This window comes from Ranitomeya variabilis, chromosome 3, assembly GCF_051348905.1.
Source record: "Ranitomeya variabilis isolate aRanVar5 chromosome 3, aRanVar5.hap1, whole genome shotgun sequence".
In the NCBI taxonomy this organism is placed as follows: domain Eukaryota; kingdom Metazoa; phylum Chordata; class Amphibia; order Anura; family Dendrobatidae; genus Ranitomeya; species Ranitomeya variabilis.
Genome location: NC_135234.1, coordinates 400,950,975 through 400,974,511, shown reverse-complemented (window position 1 = coordinate 400,974,511; position 23,537 = coordinate 400,950,975). Strand labels below are relative to the sequence as shown.

The 23,537-nt window shown below is 42.7% G+C and overlaps 1 protein-coding gene across 2 annotated transcripts in view; it reads right to left on the bottom strand.

Annotated features, from left to right (window-relative positions):
• Positions 1 to 23,537, bottom strand: part of YPEL2 (yippee like 2) — a 113,422-nt gene that overhangs the window by 7,545 nt on the left and 82,340 nt on the right. Inside the window, exons 3-5 of one of the 2 annotated variants that reach the window (XM_077296169.1) lie at positions 20,122 to 20,165; positions 18,559 to 18,667; positions 12,877 to 13,063 (exon numbers count right to left, since the gene is read on the bottom strand). In XM_077296169.1, coding sequence (XP_077152284.1) covers positions 12,944 to 13,063; positions 18,559 to 18,667; positions 20,122 to 20,165 — 273 coding nt within the window. In that variant the 3' untranslated portion in view covers positions 12,877 to 12,943. Of the gene's footprint in view, positions 1 to 12,876; positions 13,064 to 18,558; positions 18,668 to 20,121; positions 20,166 to 23,537 lie in introns of those variants that run through there. The other variant, XM_077296170.1, reaches the window with a different exon arrangement.

The following is a 23,537-nucleotide window of genomic DNA, read 5'->3' as shown; positions in this document are numbered from 1 at the left end:
ATGTGGCAAAGAGTAAGCTCCACATTGGGGAAAACAATTCCTTCCCGACTCCACATACGGTAATCAGACTAGTTCCCTGGATCAACGCCCTATCACGGAATCTAGTGTAAATAACCTGTAACATTATACTTTTCAAGAAAGGTATCCAGTCCCCTCTTAAATTTAAGTAATGAATCACTCATTACAACATCATACGGCAGAGAGTTCCATAGTCTCACTGCTCTTACAGTAAAGAATCCGCGTCTTATTATGCTTAAACCTTCTTTCCTCCAGACGTAGAGGATGCTCCCTTGTCCCTGTGTCAAGTCTATGAGTAAAAAGGTCATTAGAAAGGTCTTCGTACTGTCCCCTCATATATTTATACATTAAAATAAGATCACCACTTAGCCTTCGTTTTTCCAAGCTAAATAACCTATCTTGGTATTGCAGACCCCCCAGTGCTCTAATAACCTTGGTCGCTCTTCTCTGCACCCCCTCTAGTTCAGCTATGTCTTTCTTATACACCGGAGACCAGAACTGTGCACAGTATTCTAAGTGTGGTCGCAAAAGTGACTTACTGTATATAGAGGTAAAATTATGTTCTCCTCATGAGCATCTATGCCTCTTTTAATGCATCCCATTATTTTATTTGGCTTTCCAGCAGCTGCCTGACACTGGCCACTAAATGCGAGTTTGTCATCCACCCATACACCCAGGTCTTTTTCATTGACTGTTTTGCCCAGTGTTTTACAATTATGCACATAATTATACATTTTATATACATTACACATCTTATTTGCTCTACCCAAGTGCATGACCTTACATTTATCCCCATTAAAGCTCATTTGCCATTTATCAGCCCAAGCTTCTAGTTTACATAAATCATCCTGTAATATAAAATTGTCCTCCCCTGTATTGATTACCCTGCAGAGTTTAGTGTCATCTGCAAATATTGAAATTCTACTCTGTATGCCCCTTACAAGATCATTAATAAATAAGTTAAAAAGAAGAGGGCCCAATACTGACCCCTGTGGTACCCCACTGCTAACTGTGATCCAGTCCGAGTGTGCTCCATTAATAACCACCCTTTGTTTCCTATCCCTGAGCCAGCTCATAACCCACTTGCACATATTTTCCCCTATCCCCATTGTTCTCATTTTATGTATCGACCTTTCGGCACAAAGGGGCACTTTTAGCCCCAGAAAAGAACTTTAATCTCCATTACAAGATTCTGTGGCAGCTCGGACACCTGACCACTGCTGCATGCATTGTCTGTGGGGCTGCAGGCAGACTGGAGCATAGGTCAGTCATGCTCACTGCTGCTCCATTCCAATGGGAATAAGTTCCCCGATCTGTGCAGGTCAGACCCCCACCGATGAACAAGTTATCATCGATCCTGTGAATCGGTGATAAACTTTTTTTTTTTAATTTAGTGGCTTTTAGCTCGATCTTGAGCCATGGCGACTTGATGGAGGAACGATCTGTAGGAAGATTGATCTTGTTGAAGTCTAGATAGGTACACCAGGGTACTCTCCCCCCATTATCTTAAAATTATCAAGCCATCTAGTTGTTGGTTTTCCTCTTCATCTTGTTCCTTCTGACCATAATGTCCTTTTCCATTGATTAGTCTCTTTGTATGAGTTGTCCAAAGTAGGCAAGTCGTAGCTTGGTGATCCTCGCTTTTAGTGACATGTCTAGCAGTATTTGTTCCAAAATTGGCTTGCTCTTCTTGCCATCCATTGATTCCATGGTGCCGTACTTGTGAAAAGGGTTTGCATATAAAATACAAATATTACAGTGAGCAAAATTAAAAAGTGACAGACATGTGCAGAGCAGAAAGGACCCTGCCATCATGGGGTTGGGGGGAGGAATTGCATCAGCGCCGATCCTGGTAAGGGGACAGCAGGTTGGTGCAAGCTGTAAGTTTTCTTAGAGATTGGTTTTCAAGCTGTGTCTTAAAGGTACTGAATGTTGGATGCTCCCAAAAAGCCATGAAGGCGATTTGAGAAACGTATGGAGGGAAGGAGGTCTTGTGAAGACCATAGGTTATGTATGGGATATCGGGAGTTTAATTTGGAAATCGATGCAACAGACGGATTATGGACAGGTTTGTAGGTCAGTGTTGGTAGTTTAACCCCTTAGTGACGGAGCCAAAGTTTTAAAGTCTGACCAGTGTCACTTTATTTGGTAATAACTCTAGAAAGCTTCAACAAATCCCAGTGATTTTGAGAGTTTTTGCGTGACACATTACACTTTATGATAATAGTAAGTTTAGGTCGATATGTTTTGAGCTCATTTATAAAAAAAATCCAAATTTGAGAAAAATGTTAAAAAATTAGCAATTTTCAAATCTTTAATGATTATCCCTTTAAGCTAGATAGTCATACCACAGCAAAACATTAATAAATTACATTTCCCTCATGTCTGCTTTACATCAGCTCCATTTGTAAAATGTTCTTTTATTTTGTTAGCATTTTAGGAGGTTTAAAAATGTAACAGTAATTTTTAATTTTTTCTAGGAAATTTACAAAATTTATTTTTTTAGGGACCTATCCAGGTTTGAAGTGCCTTTAGGGGTCTCACATATTGGGAAACCCCCCCAAAGTTATACCATTTTAAAAACAGCACCCCCTGAAATATTGAAAACGGCAGTCAGGTAGTTTATTAACCCTTCAGGTGATTTTCTGGAATTAATGCAAAGTGGCATGACAGAAATGAAAAAGTGTATTTTTACCACCTAAATGTTGCAACAGCCCGCAGATTGTAAGGCCGCTATTTGGTCATGAATTGCCATGACAAACATCAGGACCACACAATCATGATCTGAGGGCACCAACTGGGGTAAAGAGGAAGCCCCCACACTGCTAACCATTTACATGATGTAGTCACTATTGACAGCAGCCTCTAAGGGGTTAAACAGATTTGGACGTTGCAAACACTGATCGTGGCTGATGCAGCAAGTTGTCAGCTATAGTGGACAGCCGACAGCTGCTGGATTGTCACCTGTATGGGGATGCTATTCTCTTATATCTCAGGTCAGTTAAAAGACGTATTGGCGGTCATTAAGGGGTTAAACTGTATCCTTTTGGAAATTTGGAGCCAATGAAGTGATTTGCAGAGAGGTGGAGGAGTAGCGAGGAGAGGTGGATTAATAGGGCATCAGAGTTAAAAATGGACTAAATAGGTGTGAGAATGTTAGTTGGGAGGCCACAGTGGAGAAGGATGTTGCAGTAGTTAATGTGGGAGATAATGAGGACATGCACTAACCTTTTAGTAGATTGTGGTTTGAGGAAGGGACATTCTGGAAATATTTTTGAGTTGGAATTGGCAGAAGGTGGCAAAAAGCTTGGATGTGCGGTTTGATGAACAAGGCAGAATATCGGGTTGCTCAGGCATCAGACTTCTGGTTCAGGGGAAACCGTGATATTGTTTATAATGATAGATTTGGTAGGGGAGTCAGGGGAGATGGAGGAAGGATTATTAATTATGTTTGGGCCAGTTTAAGGAAGCCTAATGAGAAGGAGGATAAGGTTTAAAGCCACTCTGGGATTCTGCACAGCAGAGGCGATGTCTGGGCCAGAGAGGTAGATTGGGGTGTCCGAGTATAGATCATACTGGAAGCCATGGGACTTTAGTTGTCCTTGGCCAAAGGTATAGATTGAGAAGAGTAGGGAGTCACAGGACAGAGCCTTGATGTACATCGACCGAGTGTGGGATGAGGAAGTAGCATAGGATGGGTGACTCAATGTGCAGTATGTGAGGTATGGGGTTATCCAGGAGAGGGCAAGATCTTTTTTTGTCAAGAGAAGAGAGGATCTGTAGTAGGAGGGAGTGGTCGAATGTGACAAAGGTCCACAGGTCTAAACATAGGAGAATAGAGAAATGTCTATTGGCTATGCAGGTAAGCAAGTCATTGACAATTTTGGTTAGAGCAGTTTCAGTGGAGTCGTGGGGACGGATGCCAGATTGTAGATGGTCCAAGAGCAAGTTGGACGAGAGGTGTGAGAAAAGTTCAATGTGCACGTGCTGTTCTAGGAATTTATAAGCAAACAGGAGTAGCAAAATTGGTGCAATAGCTGGATGTAGAGGTTGGGTCAAATGATTAGTTCTCCAGAATAGGTGTGATTGCTGCATGTTTGAAAGAAAAAAGGAAAACACCAGAGGTTAATAAGTTGAAGAGATGGGATAGGGCTGGGATAAACTGAGTGGGGAGGTCAAGGAGGAGATGGGAAGGGATAGGGTAAATAGATCAAATGGAGAGATGAGATTTGGAAAGACACAATTAAGCCTTCCTTCATTGATGGTGCAAAGAAAGTTTATGGGGGGTTGTGGTGGTTGAACAGTAAAGACATCTTATTTTTGAAATGTGCGGCCAAGTCTTCTGTAGAAATGAGGGAGGTTAAAGGGGACAACAGTGGATGGAGTTGGGAGTTAAAAGTGATAAACTGTTTGGGATTATAGGTTAAGGAAAATGAGGGCTGTGAAATAGTCCTGTTTAGGAGAGGTGATGGAAGACTTGAATATGAGAATTGCTTAATTGAATTTGGTGAATTCTACATGCGAGTTTGATTTCTTCCAGTGCCACTCCGCAACCCTTGACTCTTGCCAAAGCTATTTTGTGAGTTTGGGTGTACCAGGGTTGTCTATTGATTCATTGCCCTTTGCAACGTACAAGATGGGTCAATAGCTGATGCCAGTGTGGCATTGTAGTAAACGGTGGCTGTGTTTGTGCCGTGAAGTGAGGATACGGTTGACAGTGGTAGAAGAGAGTCAGAATGCACATGAGAGGTTTCTCTGGGTGTCCGCTAGCTTAGGGTGCAGGTGTATAGGTCAGGGATGCAAATGTGAGTGGTCAGACAGGGAACAGAGACTGGTGAAAATGAGGTCCAGTGTATGTCCAGCTGTGTCGGTGCATGTAGAGGACCATTGTGCAAGACCAAAGGATGAAAGAAGTGAAAGGAGATTGGAGGCTGCCAATTGGTGGGTGTCAATGGGGATGATGAAGTCACCCGTGATGATAGTGGGAAGGTCAGAAACATCAGAATGTTGGTGAAACCTGCTGATATCAGCTGAGGTTGGAAGTGAATTTATCAAGGCCGGACATATCTATTCAGTAGCCTGAAGTATGCAAATCACATAAAAGTCAGCCGCTGACTGAGCAAGGCGCGGGAGCGCCGCTTATACTATCTACCATACCAGGCTACCCTATAACTGCTGGGCCACCACCTACTTACAATTTACGAGCAGCGCTACAGCCATAGCCGTATCTGGGCACTGTGGGATCTCTACCCTATCCGCTGCATCTCAATATTCACTGTGGAAAAGCGATACAATGAGTAAGGCTCTGGTAGAGCCGAAACGTCTGTACATATCGCTTCCAGACTCTGTGTTTCTGTTTTGCTCCCCAATATAGATTGATAATAAATGTTTAAGCAATCAACACATTCTCATTAGAGTGTGCGGTGAAATTATATTTACTAGTACTTGGGATCATTCGATCCATTACACCAGCACCTCGTACTCCTGACCGAGTGCACGCTAACTTTATCCTTGATACATCTACACATATGACAATTTTTGTTTTTCATTTTTTTAGAGCACTTCTTCTACTCACTTCTTCTACTGCGGCAGAGACTGGGCAGGAGCAGCGGAGTCACGGTCGGGCGGGAAGGCGGCAGCGTGTACGTATACAAGGCTGACTGTTTACTGTATCCTCACTGTAGTATTCTTAAATCTTCCTTTCTTTACATTCCTATTTCTTTACATTTTTCTTCTGGAATCCTTTTGTATGTTGACTTTTCTTATTCATGCCATTTCTCAGCCTCGGTTTTCTTTCTTTTCCTTATGTTAATGTATCCAACATTAATGTCTTTATTTAATTTTTAGGTTCCAGAACGGGATGAAGACCTCATAGAAAATGACCTCCTCATCTCCCTGGTCCAGGAGCGAGTCCCGTTGTGGGACACCCGGGTTCAACAGCACTCGGACAATGTGACGATCCGGCGCCTATGGAATGAGGTGGCCAAAGATGTGGGATGGCTGGGAAAACGCCCCGATTTGGGTCCGAAATGCATTTGGTAAGTATTGCAATGCAGTGTGAAGCAGCAGACACCTTGGCAGTGCTCACACAACTGTGTGTGATGAGAAACTCTCAGGAGTTTCTCTCATCACACACAGTTGTGTGAGCACGGCGATAAGTCCATTGTCTGACCATTATGTTTTGTTTTTTCAACAGTGGCCAGAGTCAAAACACGTTGGTGTTCGATGAAGGACCACTTCAACAAGGACCTGCGTCAAGAGAGCAGTGTTCCCAGTCGTTAAGGAGCAAGGATCAGAAAGTACAAATAACATCGCATTCTGGCATTTTTAAGACCGGTCCTTGCCCAGAGAACGTAAGTATTTCTTCCGTGCATTAGGTTGTGTTGTATTGCCATAAATCTGTATGTTTCTATTCCACAGGAGTTGGCATCTGGTTAATTTTTGGTATTAATTTTTTTAATCCTTTTTTCACAGCACATGGAGCAGCACTGTTGGCCCAGGTTCTGGAGCGTTCCTTCATCAAACAGCTACGGACCCGTCCCAGCCATCCAGCAGCGCTGCAGCAAGTGGGCCTGCCACACAAACTGGAGACTAGGAAGCTAGTCCATCAGGTCTTCCCCTTTCCAAGTCCTCTGCCACTGCCCCTTTTTTTTGGGCTCCTCACGGCAGCGGGCATCGGACAGGTCCCTCATGCCCGAGATTTTACACTTGAGCTCGGTTTTTCACGAAGGACTCAAGGCTTTGGGTGACCGAATGGATATTTCCCTTAGCCACATGAATACACATATCCAGGAGGTCACCAAAAGCCTTGACCAAGTGAAAGCTGACCTCCAGAGGCCAGCACATCATTTTTTTAACCAAATTGAGCAGGGGATGTCGGAACACCTTACTCCTGATCTCCAGCTTAGTGTCATGCAGGCCTGCAATGCTGCTTACGTGCAGGCTATGCAGCAGAGTCGGTATTTTCAGCAGACAGTGGCGGCATATCCATCTGTGCCTTCACTGTCACGATTAACCTCAATGCCGACCTCTGCTGCATACCACTGCACGGCCACCTCTATTCCTAGCACTGCCGGACACCAGTACAGCACCACCACCATGCCGAGTGCTGTTGGACAGCCCACCGCCACCACCATGACAACCGCTGCTCCTGCTTGGACCTCCTCCACTGACACCACGATGCAGCAGGACCCTGGCATGGCTGCATGCTCTACGAGCGCTATGGACTCTGGCATGGCTGCACGCTCTACGAGCGCTATGGACTCTGGCATGGCTGCACGCTCTACGAGCGCTATGGGCTCTGGCATGGCTGCACGCTCTACGAGCGCTATGGGCTCTGGCATGGCTGCACACTCTACGAGCGCTATGGGCTCTGGCATGGCTGCACGCTCTACGAGCGCTATGGGCTCTGGCATGGCTGCACGCTCTACGAGCGCTATGGACCCTGGCATGGCTGCACGCTCTACGAGCACTATGGACTCTGGCATGGCTGCACGCTCTACAAGCACTATGGACTCTGGCATGGCTGCACGCTCTACGAGCACTATGGACTCTGGCATGGCTGCACGCTCTACGAGCACTGTGGACTCTGGCATGGCTGCACGCTCTACGAGCACTATGGACTCTGACACAGTGCAGCCGGACCCTGACAGGTCACCCACCATGACCATGCCACGACATATGAGCCCACCGAGGCTTACCAGAACCCGGCAATCCCAGAAAGGAAAAAAACAAAAAACAGCGGACTCTTAGTATTCCTCCCCCTTCACCTCCCAGTGTGTCTGTAATGTCAGGTTTGTCTCACCCTTCCAGTGCGTCTGAAGCCTCTCATGTGTCAAGCCCTATCCCCGAACTACCAGACCCCACAAGTTTCATTGCCCCTTCTCCTGCCACCTCTGCGTTGTCCACAGTTAGCCAGGTCTCACTGCTTCACACCCCCTGTTTACATCACTCTACCCCAAGCAGGCGCAGTAAATAAAAATTTTGTCTGTAACAAAATAAATAATATTGTTTTTTGCCCCCAATTATGTGTGGTTTACTTGTGTATTTCGCCGCCATCAACACACACCGTGCGCCGAACACAACAACACACCGTGCGCCGAACAACAAAGGGTGATTATTAATGGAGCACACTCGGACTGGGTCACGGTTAGTAGTGGGGTACCACAGGGGTCAGTATTGGGCCCTCTTCTTTTTAACATTTTTTAATGACCTTGTAGGGGGCATTCAGAGTAGAATTTCAATATTTGCAGATGACACTAAACTCTGCAGGGTAATCAATACAGGGGAGGACAATTTTATATTACAGGCTGATTTATGTAAACTAGAAGCTTGGGCTGATAAATGGCAAATGAGCTTTAATGGGGATAAATGTAAGGTCATGCACTTGGGTAGAAGTAATAAGATGTATAACTATGTGCTTAATTCTAAAACTCTGGGCAAAACCGTCAATGAAAAAGACCTGGGTGTATGGGTGGATGACAAACTCATATTCAGTGGCCAGCGTCAGGCAGCTGCTACAAAGGCAAATAAAATAATGGGATGCATTAAAAGAGGCATAGATGCTCATGAGGAGAACATAATTTTACCTCTATACAAGTCACTAGTGCGACCACACTTAGAATACTGTGCACAGTTCTGGTCTCCGGTGTATAAGAAAGACATAGCTGAACTAGAGGGGGTGCAGAGAAGAGCAACCAAGATTATTAGAGGACTGGGGGGTCTGCCATACCAAGATAGGTTATTACACTTGGGGCTATTTAGTTTGGAAAAACGAAGGCTAAGGGGTGATCTTATGTTAATGTATAAATATATGAGGGGACAGTACAAAGACCTTTCTGCTGATCTTTTTAATCATAGCATAGACCGGTGACAGGGACAAGGGGGCATCCTCTACGTCTGGAGGAAAAAAGGTTTAAGCATAATAACAGACGCGGATTCTTTACTGTAAGAGCAGTGAGACTATGGAACTCTCTGCCGTATGATGTTGTAATGAGTGATTCATTACTTAAATTTAAGAGGGGACTGGATACCTTTCTGGAAAAGTATAATATTACAGGGTATATATATTAGATTCCTTGATAAGGCGTTGATCCATGGAACTAGTCTGATTGCCGTATGTGGGGTCGGGAAGGAATTTGTTTCCCCATGATGGAGCTTACTCTTACCACATGGGGTTTTTTTGCCTTCCCCTGGATCAACATGTTAGGGCATGCTAGGCTATGGGTTGAACTAGATGGACTTAAAGTCTTCCTTCAACCTTAATAACTATGTAACTATGTAACATCATAGCTCCAGTAGTTAGCAAATACATGACTGCAGCTTTGTGTGTCTTTAGTATAGAGATATGAGGTGGGCCAAAATATTTATACTTGTATTATCTCCATAATCTCTTCCTTCTGCTTAGGCCGGCGTCACACTTGGCGTAAGACAATACGCCACGTATTATACGTCCATACTACGGCCGTAATCCGGAGAAATGTTCCCAAAATAGTGATCCGTAGTCAGGGTGTGTCAGCGTATTTTGCGCATGGCATCCTCCGTATGTAATCCGTATGGCATCCGTACTGCGAGATTTTCGCGCAGGCTTGCAAAACCGACATCTAATGGATTTATGTGCTCAAATGTTCATTAAAACACATATACAGTATATATACATATACAGTATATATACATATACAGTATATATACATATACAGTATATATACATATACAGTATATATACATATACAGTATATATACATATATATACACACATATATATATATATATATATACACATATATATATATACACATATATATATACACACATATATATATATATATATATATATATATATATATATATATATATATATATACACATATATATATACACATACATATATACATACACACACACACACACACACACACACACACACACACACACACACACACACACACACACACACATATATATATATATATATATATCTCATTGAGACACATATATATATATTCTGTATTTAGATTTCATTCAGCGCGATATCTGTGAACAGCCGGTAATTCAATTGCCGGCTTTTCATTTCTCCTGCACAAACCCGACAGGATATGAGACATGGTTTACATACAGTAAACCATCTCATATCCCCCTTTTTTTTGCATATTCCACACTACTAATGTTAGTAGTGTGTATGTGCAAAATTTCAGCGCTGTAGCTGCTGAAATAAAGGGTTAAATGGCGGAAAAAATTGTCGTGGGCTCCCGCGCAATTTTCTCCGCCAGAGTGGTAAAGCCAGTGACTGAGGGCAGATATAACCCCTTCAGATGGATTACTTCATGGGACGTGATCTGACATCAGAAGGTATGTATCTTGTGCGTTAATTATTTTGCCAAGCGAGGGCCTGGAAATGGATTGCGAGAACAATAAATTATTACAACAACCGCTGTGTTTATTTCATTAAAATCCTTTTTAATAATGTGTGTTTTTTAACCCTTTCCAACAATTGGATTAATAATGGATAGGTGTCATAATTGACGCCTCTCCATTATTAATCTGGCTTAATGTCACCTTACAATAGCAAGGTGGCATTAACCCTTCATTACCCCATATCCCACCGCTACAGGGAGTGGGAAGAGAGTGGCCAAGTGCCAGAATAGGCGCATCTTCCAGATGTGCCTTTTCTGGGGTGGCTGGGGGCAGATGTTTTTAGCCACGGGGGGGCCAATAACCATGGACCCTCTCCTGGCTATTAATATCTGCCCTCAGTCACTGGCTTTACCACTCTGGCGGAGAAAATTGCGCGGGAGCCCACGCCAATTTTTTCCGCCATTTAACCCTTTATTTTAGCAGCTACAGTGCACAAATTTTGCACATACACACTACTAACATTAGTAGTGTGGAATATGCAAAAAAAATGGGGATATGAGATGGTTTACTGTATGTAAACCATGTCTCATATCCTGTCGGGTTTGGGAAGGAGAAGGAAAAAGCCGGCAATTGAACTACCGACTTTTCACTAACACCGCTGCGTATTTCTCGCAAGTCACACTGCAGGTCCGTGTGGAATCCGTATTTTTCTCGCCCCCATAGACTTTCATTGGCGTATTATTTGCGCAATACGCTGACAAACGCAGCATGCTGCGATTTTGTACGGCCGTAGAAAGCCGTATAATACTGAACCGTAATATACGGCTAATAGGAGCAGCCCCATTGAGAATAATTGTGCCGTATGTAATGCGAGTTTTACGGACGTAGTTTCTGCGCTCTTACATCCGTAAAACTCGCCAGTGTGACGCCGGCCTTAGTCTGTGACTAGTGTTGCAGAGTGAAGAGAAAATGGCGCAAATAAAATGCCGAACTATACTCAACAGGTCAGGTGTCCACAAACTCATTAGTTTTAGGACACCTGACCTGGTGAGTAGAGAACTGCCTTGTATAACCTCCTTTTTCTCTTCTGTGTACATCAGAGGTGTCAAACTGCATTCCTCGAGGGCCGCCAACAGGTCATGTTTTCAGGATTTCCTTGTATTGCACAGGTGATAATTTAATCACCTGCACAGAAGGATTCCAGCACCTTGTGGAATGCTAAGGAAATCCTGAAAACATGACCTGTTGGCAGCCCTCGAGGAATGCAGAGGGACAATGGCGGTCATACACGGCATATCTATGCTCACCTGTACATGTGTCAGAAATAGTGAATTCATGAGGCTATGTGCATCATGAATTCATTATTTCTGACACCTGACTTGAGTATAGATCTGTTTTGTATGACAGTCATTGTCTCTTCAGTCTGTGTCCAATGGATACTGCAGAACAGAATCTGGACGCAATGACATTAACAACCTTTAAAACAACATGGCTGTCGTCACATTAACAGTATGTGGTCAGTATTTTATATCAGTAAGTCAAAACAATGATTGGAACAATTAGAGGAAAATGTTAAGAGGAAAATTATAATAACATATCTAGCACCTCAGCTATTATCACTCACTCCTGGTTTTAGATTAACAATAATGATATGAAATACAGACCAAATACAGCTAGTGTGAGGACAGCCTTGGTTTGTAGAGGAAATAAGAGACACGGTCAAGACACCAAAAAATAAAGTTTATTAACGAGAAATATTAGTAACATTTTAGAAAATAACTGGTACAGATAAAATCCCAACAGGACATTTACACAACATTGTCCTGCAATGACACACGCCCAATATCCGAATCAAAAAAGGCAGCAAATTGGTCCCGCATGTGATCAACTTCAGCTGTTGACCGCAGCGGGTGATGTTGATAATCGGGCAGTGGGTGTGCAACTGGTTCATCCAGTTCAATGTTGGGCCGCTCCTTAGCCATTATGTAATTGTGCAGAAACACACAGGCTTTGACCACCTCGTCGACTGTCTCCATTTTTAGATTAATGGCTGATGCAAGAATGCGCCATTTTGAGACCAGAATCCCAAAGGTACACTCTACTGTTCTTCGTGCCCTGGTCAGTCTGTAGGTAAAAATCCTTTTAGTGTGGTTCAAGTCACGACTGGAATATGGCTTCAGTAGGTTTTCACACATCTGAAAGGCCTCATCACCAATCATAACAAATGGCATTGGTGGACCTTGAGTGTTGGGGAGCAGTCGTGGCCGTGGAAAAGTAAAATTTTTGCCATACACATGGCGGCCCATATGAGTTCTTGAAAGTCTGGGAATCGTTGCCACGGCCAAAAGCTCCAATGTCCACGGCGATGAAGCGACAGTCCGCATCGGCTATTGCCATGAGCACAACAGAAAAATATTTTTTGTAATTGAAGTACTCCGATCCTGTTCGGTCTGGTTTGATAATGTGGATGTGCTTTCCATCCACCGCTCCTAAACAGTTGGGGAAATCACACACACTCCAGAATTTTTCCGCAATTTCAATCCACATGTCCAAGGTGGGTAGGGGAATAAACTCATCCCGGAGTACATTCCACAAAGCCCGGCAGGTGTCCGCAACTATTCCGGACAGGGTGGAAATTCCAAGCCGGTATTGGAAGTGGAGGGATGATAAACTCTCTCCGGTTGCCAGAAATCTGGAAGGAAAAAAAACAACAAAAAAAAAATTACAATCAATTCTATTTATGGTGTTGTTATGCTAAAGACATAAAGGAAAATACCAAAAAAAAATATGTCAGAACATCAAAAATTAGCACTGCCATTAGTTTAGATTTGTTACGTACCTTAATGTAACCAGCAGAAGTCCCTCTGGTGGAATCGCTCTAAGGAGCTGGGTGTCCTGTCTACGTATGGCTCCTTGGACATGAGCAAGCAAATCCTGGAACGAGTCTTGCGACATCCTTGTATATTCCGGGAATTTGTCTGGGTTGTCATTAAGCTTGCCATACAGCGTGTGATAGGCTCCACGGCTCTCACGTAATTCAATAATGGGGTGTCTCCAAAAACGCCTACGACATCTCCTTCTCCATCTTTCGCAATTTCTGTCTTGCTCCCAAGCAAATGCACAGGCAAGAAACAGCTTTAACAGGTTTAAATAAAAGCTCTCCATGCGAAGATCCATCATGACACAGGAGCAAAATCTGAAGATTTCAGCTGTTCAAGGGTCTATATAAAGATATCCAATAATACACGCCCTCTGTAGTCCCATTGGCGGTGTCTGGTTATCTAGATTTTTCTCCTGTAAAATTTGTTACCATGCGCACCAAAAACGCAAACGCAGGAAAAAACGCATTAAGAAGCGTACAAACGCGGCTTTTTTTTAACCGCATGAGTCTATAAAAAACGCCGCGTTTGGACGTGTTTCTATGCGTTTTTTCCTGCACTTGCGCATGCGGATTAAACGCTGCGGATTCTAACGCAAATGTGAAACTAGCCTTTGTCTGCAGTCTCAGAATGACTGCAGACTTGATCCCCAAGCATGGACAACTCTCATTAGTGCTCCACAGAGTTGTTAACCCCTTATTGACAGCCAATACACGTCTATTTACTAACCTGAGATATAAGAGAATAGCCTCCCCATACAGGTGACAATCCTGCAGCTGTCGGCTGTACACTATAGCTGACAACTTGCTGTATCAGCCACGATCAGTGTTTCCACCATCCAAATCTGTTTGACCCCTTAGATGCTGCTGTCAATAGTGACTATATCATTAAAAATGGTTAACAGTGTTGGGGCTTCCTCTTTATCCCAATTTTTGCCCTCAGATCATGATTTTGTGGTCCTGATGTTTGCCATGGCAATTCACATCCAAATAGCAGCCCTAGAGTATGATGGCTGTAGTAATCTGTTCAGAAGTTAGAGGCATTTAGGTGGTAAAAATGCACATTTTCATTTCTGCATACCACTTTGCATTAATTCCTGTAAAGCACCTGAAGGGTTAATAAACTACCTGACAGCAGTTTTCAATATGTCTAGGGGTGCTGTTTTTAAAATGGTATCACGTTTGGGGGTTTCCCAATATATGGGACCCCTAAAGTCACTTCAAACATGGATAAGTCCCTAAAAAAATTTTTTTTGTAAATTTCCTTGAAAAAATTAAAAATTGCTGCTACATTTTTAAACCTCCTAAAATGCTAAATAAAAGAACATTTTACAAATGGTGCCGATGTAAAGCCGACATGTGGGAAATGTTATTTATTAATGGTTTGCTATGGTATGACCATCTGGATTAAAGGAATAATCATTCAAATTTAGAAAATTGCAAATTTTTTAACATTTTTCTACAATTTTTTATATTTTTTATAAATAAACACAAAACATATTGACCTAAATTTACCATTATCATAAAGTATAATGTGTCACGAAAAAACAATCTCAAAATCACTGGGATTTGTTGAAGCATTGCAGAGTTATTACCACATAAAGTGACACTGGTCAGATTTCAAAAATTTGGCTCCGTCACTATGGGGTTAAAATTGTAAAATTGCCACTACTGTAATATCAAAAACACTTCTCTAAATGGGAAAAAATTTTCACACAATTGCAAGGATTCCGACAAAGTGAGAATTTTCTCCTCGTTTACAAACACTGGGGTAGTTCGAGACTTCTTGTCATTATGGTGCCATAGCCTAAAAGCAAATAACTGCTAATATTAACCCCTTTCTGACATTAGACGTACTATCCCGTCGGTGGTCATACGGGCCCACCTCGACGGGATAGTACGTCATATGCGATCGGCCGCGCTCACGGGGGGGAGCGCGGCCAGGTGTCAGCTGACTATCGCAGCCGACATCCGGCACTATGTGCCAGGAGCGGTCACGGACCGCCCCCGGCACATTAACCCCCGGCACACTGCGATCAAACATGATCGCAGTGTTCTGGCGGTATAGGGAAGCATTGCGCAGAAAGGGGGCTCCCTGCGTGCTTCCCTGAGACCCCCGGAGCAAAGCGATGTGATCGCCTTGCTCCGACGGTCTCTTACCTCCTCCTCCCTGCAGCAGGCCCGGATCCAAAATGGCCGCGGCATCCGGGTCCTGCAGGGAGGTGGCTTCACAGCGCCTGCTCAGAGCTTGGATCTGTGCACGTCAGATCGCCGATCTGACACAGTGCACAGCAAAGTGTCAGATCAGCGATCTTACACTATAACATGATGCCCCCCCGGGGCAATGTTATAGTGTAAAAAAAACAATATTCACATGTGTAAAAATTTTATATATATATATATATATATATATATATATATATATATATATATATATATATATATATATATATATATATATATATATATATATATATATATATATATATATATATATATATATATATATATTTTCCCCCCCTCCCCCCCCCCCCAAAAAAAAATATTGTTCCTATAAATAATTATTTTTTATCTAAATAAAAAAAATAAACAATAAAAGTACACATATTTAGTATCGCCGTGTCCGTAACGACCCGACCTATAAAACTGTCCCACTGGTTAACCCCTTCAGTGAACACCGCAAAAAACAACAAAAAAAACAAACGAGGCAAAAAAACAACGCTTTATTATCATACCCCCAAACAAAAAGTGGAATAACACGCGATCAAAAAGACGGATATAAATGACCATGGTACAGCTGAAAATGTCATCTTGTCCCGCAAAAAACGAGCCACCATACAGCATAATCAAAGAAAAAAGAAAAAAGTTCTAGTCCTCAGAATAAAGCGATGCAAAAATAATAATTTTTTCTATAAAATAGTTTTTATCGTATAAAAGCGCCAAAACATAAAAAATGATATACCATAAATGAGGTACCGCTGTAATCGTACTGACACAAAGAATAAAACTGCTTTATCCATTTTACCAAACGCGGAACGGTATAAACGCCTCCCCCAAAAGAAATTCATGAATAGCTGGTTTTTGGTCATTCTGCCTCACAAAAATCGGAATAAAAAGCGATCAAAAAATGTCACGTGCCCGAAAATATTACCAATAAAAACGTCAATAAAAAATATTTTTTGCAATAAAAAGCGTCTTTCAGTGTGTGACGGCTGCCAATCAAAAAATCCACTAAAAAACCCACTATAAAAGAAAATCAAACCCCCCTTCATCACCCCCTTAGTTAGCGAAAAATTAAAAAATTAAAAAAAATGTATTTATTTCTATTTTCCCCATTAGGTTTAGGGTTAGGGATAGGGTTTGGATTACATTTACGGTTGGGAACAGGGTTGGGATTAGGGTTAGGGGTGTGTCAGGGTTAGGGGTGTGGTTAGGGTTACCATTGGGATTAGGGATGTGTTTGGATTAGGGTTTCAGTTATAATTGGGGGGTTTCCACTGTTTAGGCACATCAGGGGCTCTCCAAACGCAACATGGCGTCCGATCTGAATTCCAGCCAATTCTGCGTTGAAAAAGTAAAACAGTGTTCCTTCCATTCCGAGCTCTCCCGTGCGCCCAAACAGGGGTTTACCCCAACATATGGGGTATCAACGTACTCCGTACTCCAACAACTTTTGGGGTCTAATTTCTTCTGTTACCCTTGGGAAAATACAAAACTAGGGGCTAAAAAATAATTTTTGTGGAAAAAAAAAAAGATTTTTTATTTTCACGGCTCTGCGTTTTAAACTGTAGTGAAACACTTGGGGGTTCGAAGTTCTCACAACACATCTAGATAAGTTCCTTGGGGGGTCTAGTTTTCAATATGGGGTCACTTGTGGGGGGTTTCTACTGTTTAGGTACATTAGGGGCTCTGCAAACGCAATGTGACGCCTGCAGACCAATCCATCTAAGTCTGCATTCCAAATGACGCTACTTCCCTTCCGAGCTCTGCCATGCGCTCAAACGTGGTTCCCCCCCACATATGGGGTATCAGCGTACTCAGGACAAATTGGACAACAACTTTTGGGGTCCAATTCCAACTGTTTCCCTTGGAAAAATACAAAATCGGGGGCTAAAAAATAATTTTTGTGGAAAAAAAAAAAAGAATTTTTATTTTCACGGCTCTGCGTTATAAACTGTAGTGAAACACTTGGGGGTTCAAAGCCCTCACAACACATCTAGATGAGTTTCTTAGGGGGTCTACTTTCCAAAATAGTGTCACTTGTGGGGGGGTTTCAATGTTTAGGCACATCAGGGGCTCTCCAAAAGCAACATGGCGTCCCATCTCAATTCCTGTAAACTTTGCATTGAAGAGTCAAATGGCGTTCCTTCGCTTCCGAGCTCAGCCATGCGCCCAAACAGTGGTTTACCCCCACATATGGGGTATCGGCGTACTCAGGACAAATTGTACAACAACTTTTGGGGTCCATTTTCTCCTGTTACCCTTGGTGAAATAAAACAAATTGGAGCTGAAGTAAGTTTTTTGTGAAAAAAAGTTAAATGTTCATTTTTATTTAAACATTCCAAAAATTCCTGTGAAACACCTGAAGGGTTAATAAACTTCTTGAATGTGGTTTTGAGCACCTTGAGGGGTGCAGTTTTTAGAATGGTGTCACACTTGGTTATTTTCTATCATATAGACCCCTCAAAATGACTTCAAATGAGATGTGGTCAATAAAAAAAAAAAAATGGTGTTGTAAAAATGAGAAATTGCTGGTCAACTTTTAACCCTTATAACTCCCTAATGAAAAAAAAAAATTTGGTTCCAAAATTGTGCTGTAGACATGTGGGAAATGTTACTTATTAAGTATTTTGTGTGACATATCTCTGTGATTTAATTGCATAAAAATTCAAAGTTGGAAAATTGCGAAATTTTCAAAATTTTCGCCAAAATTTCCATTTTTTTCACAAATAAACGCAGGTAATATCAAATAAATTTTACCACTATCATGAAGTACAATATGTCACGAGAAAACAATGTCAGAATCACCGGGATTCGTTGAAGCGTTCCAGAGTTATAACCTCATAAAGGGACAGTGGTCAGAATTGTAAAAATTGGCCCGGTCATTAACGTGCAAACCACCCTTGGGGGTAAAGGGGTTAAGAAAAACGGAATTAACACGTAGATTCCTCACTACACAAGGGTCATTAGTAAGTTAATGTACAAGACTTCTTTCAGATAATAGCTGGGATCTATTCAGGAACTTGTTGTAGACGTTAACATTTACAGTGTTAAACACTATTTCTGATGGATGTCAATCAAACACTTACATATTTCCAACCCAATGTGGTTTTGCAATTTTCACAGTAGATGTCTGCTACAGCATGAAGTCCCGTAAGCAACACGCGTTCTTCTGCAGGTCCGCAACCAACATTAACACTACAAAAAAAAAAAAAAATTCAAAACAGTGAATTGCAGAAATATCTAGACTGCTCATTAAATTACATAATTACATAAATTACATAATATACATACATATACACACACACACACACACACTTACACCTGTAATAACAGTTAAAAAAAAAAAGACCAAATAACTGCCTACAGGCAGAATGCTTAGAGGCCAACACTGGTGTAAATTATTGACTACGCTCATATGATACCTCAATGACTGAGAATTTGTTACATACACAATGCCTTTGGGGGTGCAACACCTGTCGCATGACAAGAGTTTGCACGCTGTCGCTTATACATCACAACACAAGTAACTGGGGGTTACATTGCGCACCCAAGGGTAATACGACCAAAACACGCAAATAGAAGTCATCCAACAGTGTCTGTTTTTTTTTTTTTTTTTAAGCAGACCATACACATTGGGTAACAGTCTGTTGGACAATCAAGCCATCTCTCCTGACCCCTCATACACAGGATGCATTGTCCAAGCGCTCCTGTGTACTTCACGGCATATCGGCTTCCAGAACAAAAGGATAGGGCGACTAAATTCCAATCAAATCCTCATGTCTTCCCACCTGTCTGTTGGGGGACAGGAGGCCCCTTATACACGATTGTAATGGTACCAAAATATCACATAAGAATTGATGCTAAAGAGCCAGCAGAAGACAACTTCACATGAAGCCAACATGGGTACAGTTCTTCCATGAGGGATCTACTGCATTGGTAATCTGACCTGGAGTTGGTAAGGCTGCTTTTTTTAGTGATATTTATTCAATTTATGTCCTATGTGAGCAGTTTTTGAATTTAGTATAGGGACTCGCAAGTATGACAACCCTTGACGTGGGGGGTTGCTTGCGTATTTTGGCCAAACATTTTCACTGCAAATTTTTATACAGGATGCAGCTGGGCCCTTCTATGCTGGTTGGGTAAATTAGGGTGTCTGACCGTATGGGCTGCACTTATATAGTGCTGGGCATCCCGCCTGATCTAACAGTATGGAAGTCATCAATGCAAGCCTCATAGGTGGGCATTTTTAATACTAGGCAACCACCCCCTCCATGAATAGGTAGGTTTGTGAGAGGTTACCTCATCAGTATTTTGCAAACCCCACCTTTTATCATCATCTACTGCATCCTGCTAGTGCATTGGTAATCTGGCCTGTGTTAGTAAGTTTCTTTTTCTGTGATTTTTTTATTTTTTTATTTATCTCCTTCTGTGTGTTGTTCTCACAGTGCTGATCTACAAATAGAATTTATTAACCATAATTATATAGGTAATTACAGCAAATAATAGGGTGCAGTTACAAGTGGACATTGATGGTTGTCTCTCAGAAGTCCCTGCTCTGGCTGATCCGCATAATATATTTTATGTATGTATCATTCATGGAGTTATTATTGGGTATTACATGCAATATCATATTTTGTTTGAATACTCACACAGAATTGAATAGATAAGCTCGACCCTGGCTTCCTTGAAATGACTGCCAAGAGAGGGGGAAAAACAAAAACAACGATTACAATGTAAAATGGTTTCATTAGTATTTAGAACAACTGTGATCCAGGTGAATTTAAGGAGAATAGGAGCTATAAAGCACAAAAACAACATTTTTATAAAATAAGACTAAAAATATACTGGCAAAAATCAGATTGGAAAGCGACTGCTGTAAAAGTCACAGTAAGGGCTCATGCAAACGTCCGTGGATCTCTTTTTCCTCCTCTTCTTCCAAGAGCCATAAAAACTTTTTGTTTTCTTCCTAATTAGCCATACAAAACGGAACACATTCCAAATACAGATGTGAAAAAGGAAAAGCAAAGTAAAACATATAATCTATTTTTGTTATGAGCAATCAGAGAGACCCGACAAGACTGGCACCAAACCAGCAAAGGAGCAAACACAGACACACTTGGCGCAAGCTGCCTCAGCTAAGTGAGCCTTAAATGGCCGGGATACTCTTCATTCCGTTCCCAGTAAATGGGAACTTTGGCAGAGCCCTTCTCACGCCTGCTGTTGCCGAGCAGCTGGCGTACGGCAACGTGGTCGGAGCCTAGTCGAGATAGGGTAGATACCTCTGCGAGAAACCTCGGGAGTGTAGCACCAAGAGAAAGGGAAACAAACCCTAAGACCAACCCTGAAAGACTGCAAGGGCCACAATACACAGGAACTTCATTAAACAGCAAAGATCAGAGCTGGGAACAGGGTTAAAAAGCCCACCTGATGCTGAAGGAAATGATCAGGTGTTGAATACCTCCCAATCACCCCCAACCAACTACTCCTTGCCTACTTGCACAGCAGAATCGACACAAACCCACCACTACCTAGCAACAGACTCCGCAGCATACTGCGTTGCCTGCCAACCGGGGAACACAGCGTCCCATGTTCCCTGGGCAATGAAATCCGTGGAGATACCTGCGTCCCGACACATCCTACTACACCAGAACGCAATGCTCCTCAAGAATGGGACGGTTTCCGGTTCCCTGTGCGTGTGGTAGCACCGCCTCCAGAGTCAGGACAATGGTGGCGCTTGCACTCAGAGGCATAGCACTGGCCCCAATCCATTCTCAGTTGGAACCACAATTCCAAACAAATTTTGGTTTGTGCATGCTTGGGAAAAACAAACAAAAAAACAAAACACTGCCTATCAGAATATTTTTTTAATTTATTTACGGGGGGGGGGGGGGAGAATTGATAAAGTAACCACAAAGTAAGTTTTATGTGTGTGCATATTTGGGAGACATTTGTGCCTTGGCACCCCATTTGATGGCATCTGGTGCCTGTATATACGTTCATCTGTTTATACCTGCCTGTAACAGCCAAAGATGGAGTAGAGCTCTGACCACGACTGTTGATCTGTTAAATGTCAGAGGTCTGTTGAGGGTCAAGTAGGGACAGCCTATGTTGATCGGAGACACCACATTGAACTCTTAGGGTGCCAATCTCTGCGGCCAGGAAAGGTTATTAAGGGTGAAGAATTTCCTGCATTCCACTAGTTTATTTCCTGTATATAAATAATTGTACGGAGCATACTGACCTAGATGTACATTTTTGGGAGTATTTTGGTATTTTTAGCTAATAAAAGCTATTTTTTAAAGGGTTTTTCTTTGATTTTCGGAGATTGATACTCTTGTTCACATTGCTTAGGTTTTCAAATTACATTTAAAACAACACTAGCGGTGCAATGAAAAAACAAAAAAACAAAACACGCTGGAGTGGTGCTTTAACAGATGACCATGTGTCATGATCCATTTTCCATATACCGTATATACTCGAGTATAGGTCGAGATTTTCAGCCAATTTTTTTAGGCTGAAAGTGCCCCTCTTGGCTTATACTCGAGTCTTTGTCCCAGGGGGGTCGGCGGGGGAAAGGGGGAGTGGCAGTTGTCACATACTCACTTGCTCCTGGCGTGGTCCCTGCATCTCCGATGGTCTCCGGGAGCTGTCAGCTTCTTCCAGCGTTGAGCGGTCACGTGGTACCGCTCAACGCTGGAAGAAGCTGTCAGTGCCCTGAGAAGACCATCAGGGAAGCTGCCAGGTACTGCGCTGGGAGCAGGTGAGTATAAAGGGGAGGGTGAGCAGCATTGCGCGATATTCACCTGTCCCCGTTCCACCGCTGTATCTTCCGCGTCCTCTGCTGTGACGCTCAGGTCAGAAGCGCGATGACGTGGTTCGTGCGTGTCCTCTGTCTGAATGTCAGTGCAGAGGATGTTGAAGACACAGCGGCGCCCGGCGGTGGAACGAGGACAGGTGAATATTGCAAGTGTCGGGGGTCTGAGTGACGAGAGGTGAGAATGTTTTTTTTTTTTTTTTTTTTCCTTAATCGCAGCAACAGCATATGGGGCGAATCTCTATGGAGCATCTTATGGGGCCATAATCAACATTTGTGCAGCATTATATGGGGCAAATGTCTCTATGGAGCATTTTATGGGGCCATTATTAACCTTTGTGCAGCATTATATGGGGCATATTTTAATATGGAGCATCTTATGGGGCCCATCATACACTGTATGGAGCATTATATGGGGCTTCTGATTCAATATGGATATTCAAAAACACGTAACCTACTGATGTCTCAATTAATTTTACTTTTATTGGTCTCTAATTCCCTTAACCTTCTGGCTATTACAGAAACCTGGATCCAGCATTCAGACACCACCGCTGCTGCTGCTCTCTCGTTTGGTGGCCTGAAATTTTCACATACCACCAGACCTGAAAACAGACAGGGTGGGGGTGTTGGTTTGCTCCTTTCAGCACAATGTGCTTTCCAGTTCATCCCCCCGGTTCCCTCACTTACATTTCCTTCCTTTGAAGTCCACACCGTCAGACTCTTTAAGCCCTTCTCCTTGCGGGTGGCGGTTGTTTACCGCCCTCCAGGCTCCTCCCGCCTGTTTCTAGACCACTTTGCCACCTGGCTTACTCACTTTCTATCTTGTGACATCTCCACCCTCATCATGGGAGACTTTAACATCCCCATCAATGATCCCCTCTCCCAATCTGCCTCTCATCTTCTTTCTCTAACATCATTCAGCCTCTCACAGTTTACTAATTCTCCTACGCATGAGGACGGGAATACTCTGGGCCTGGTTTTCTCCCGTCCCGGATTGCTGCACGACTTTACTAACTCCCCTCTCCCGCTTTCGGACCACAACCTTCTTTCCTTCTCTATCAAGAATTGTCTCCTCACTCGGGACACCCCCACTTACCACACTTATCGGAATACACGTTCCATTAATACCCAGCAGCTTATGGACAATCTCCACACATCTTTAGCCCCCATCTCCTCCCTCTCCTGTCCAGACTTAGCATTGTCACACTTCAATAATACACTGAAGAATGCCCTAGATGAAGCAGCACCTTC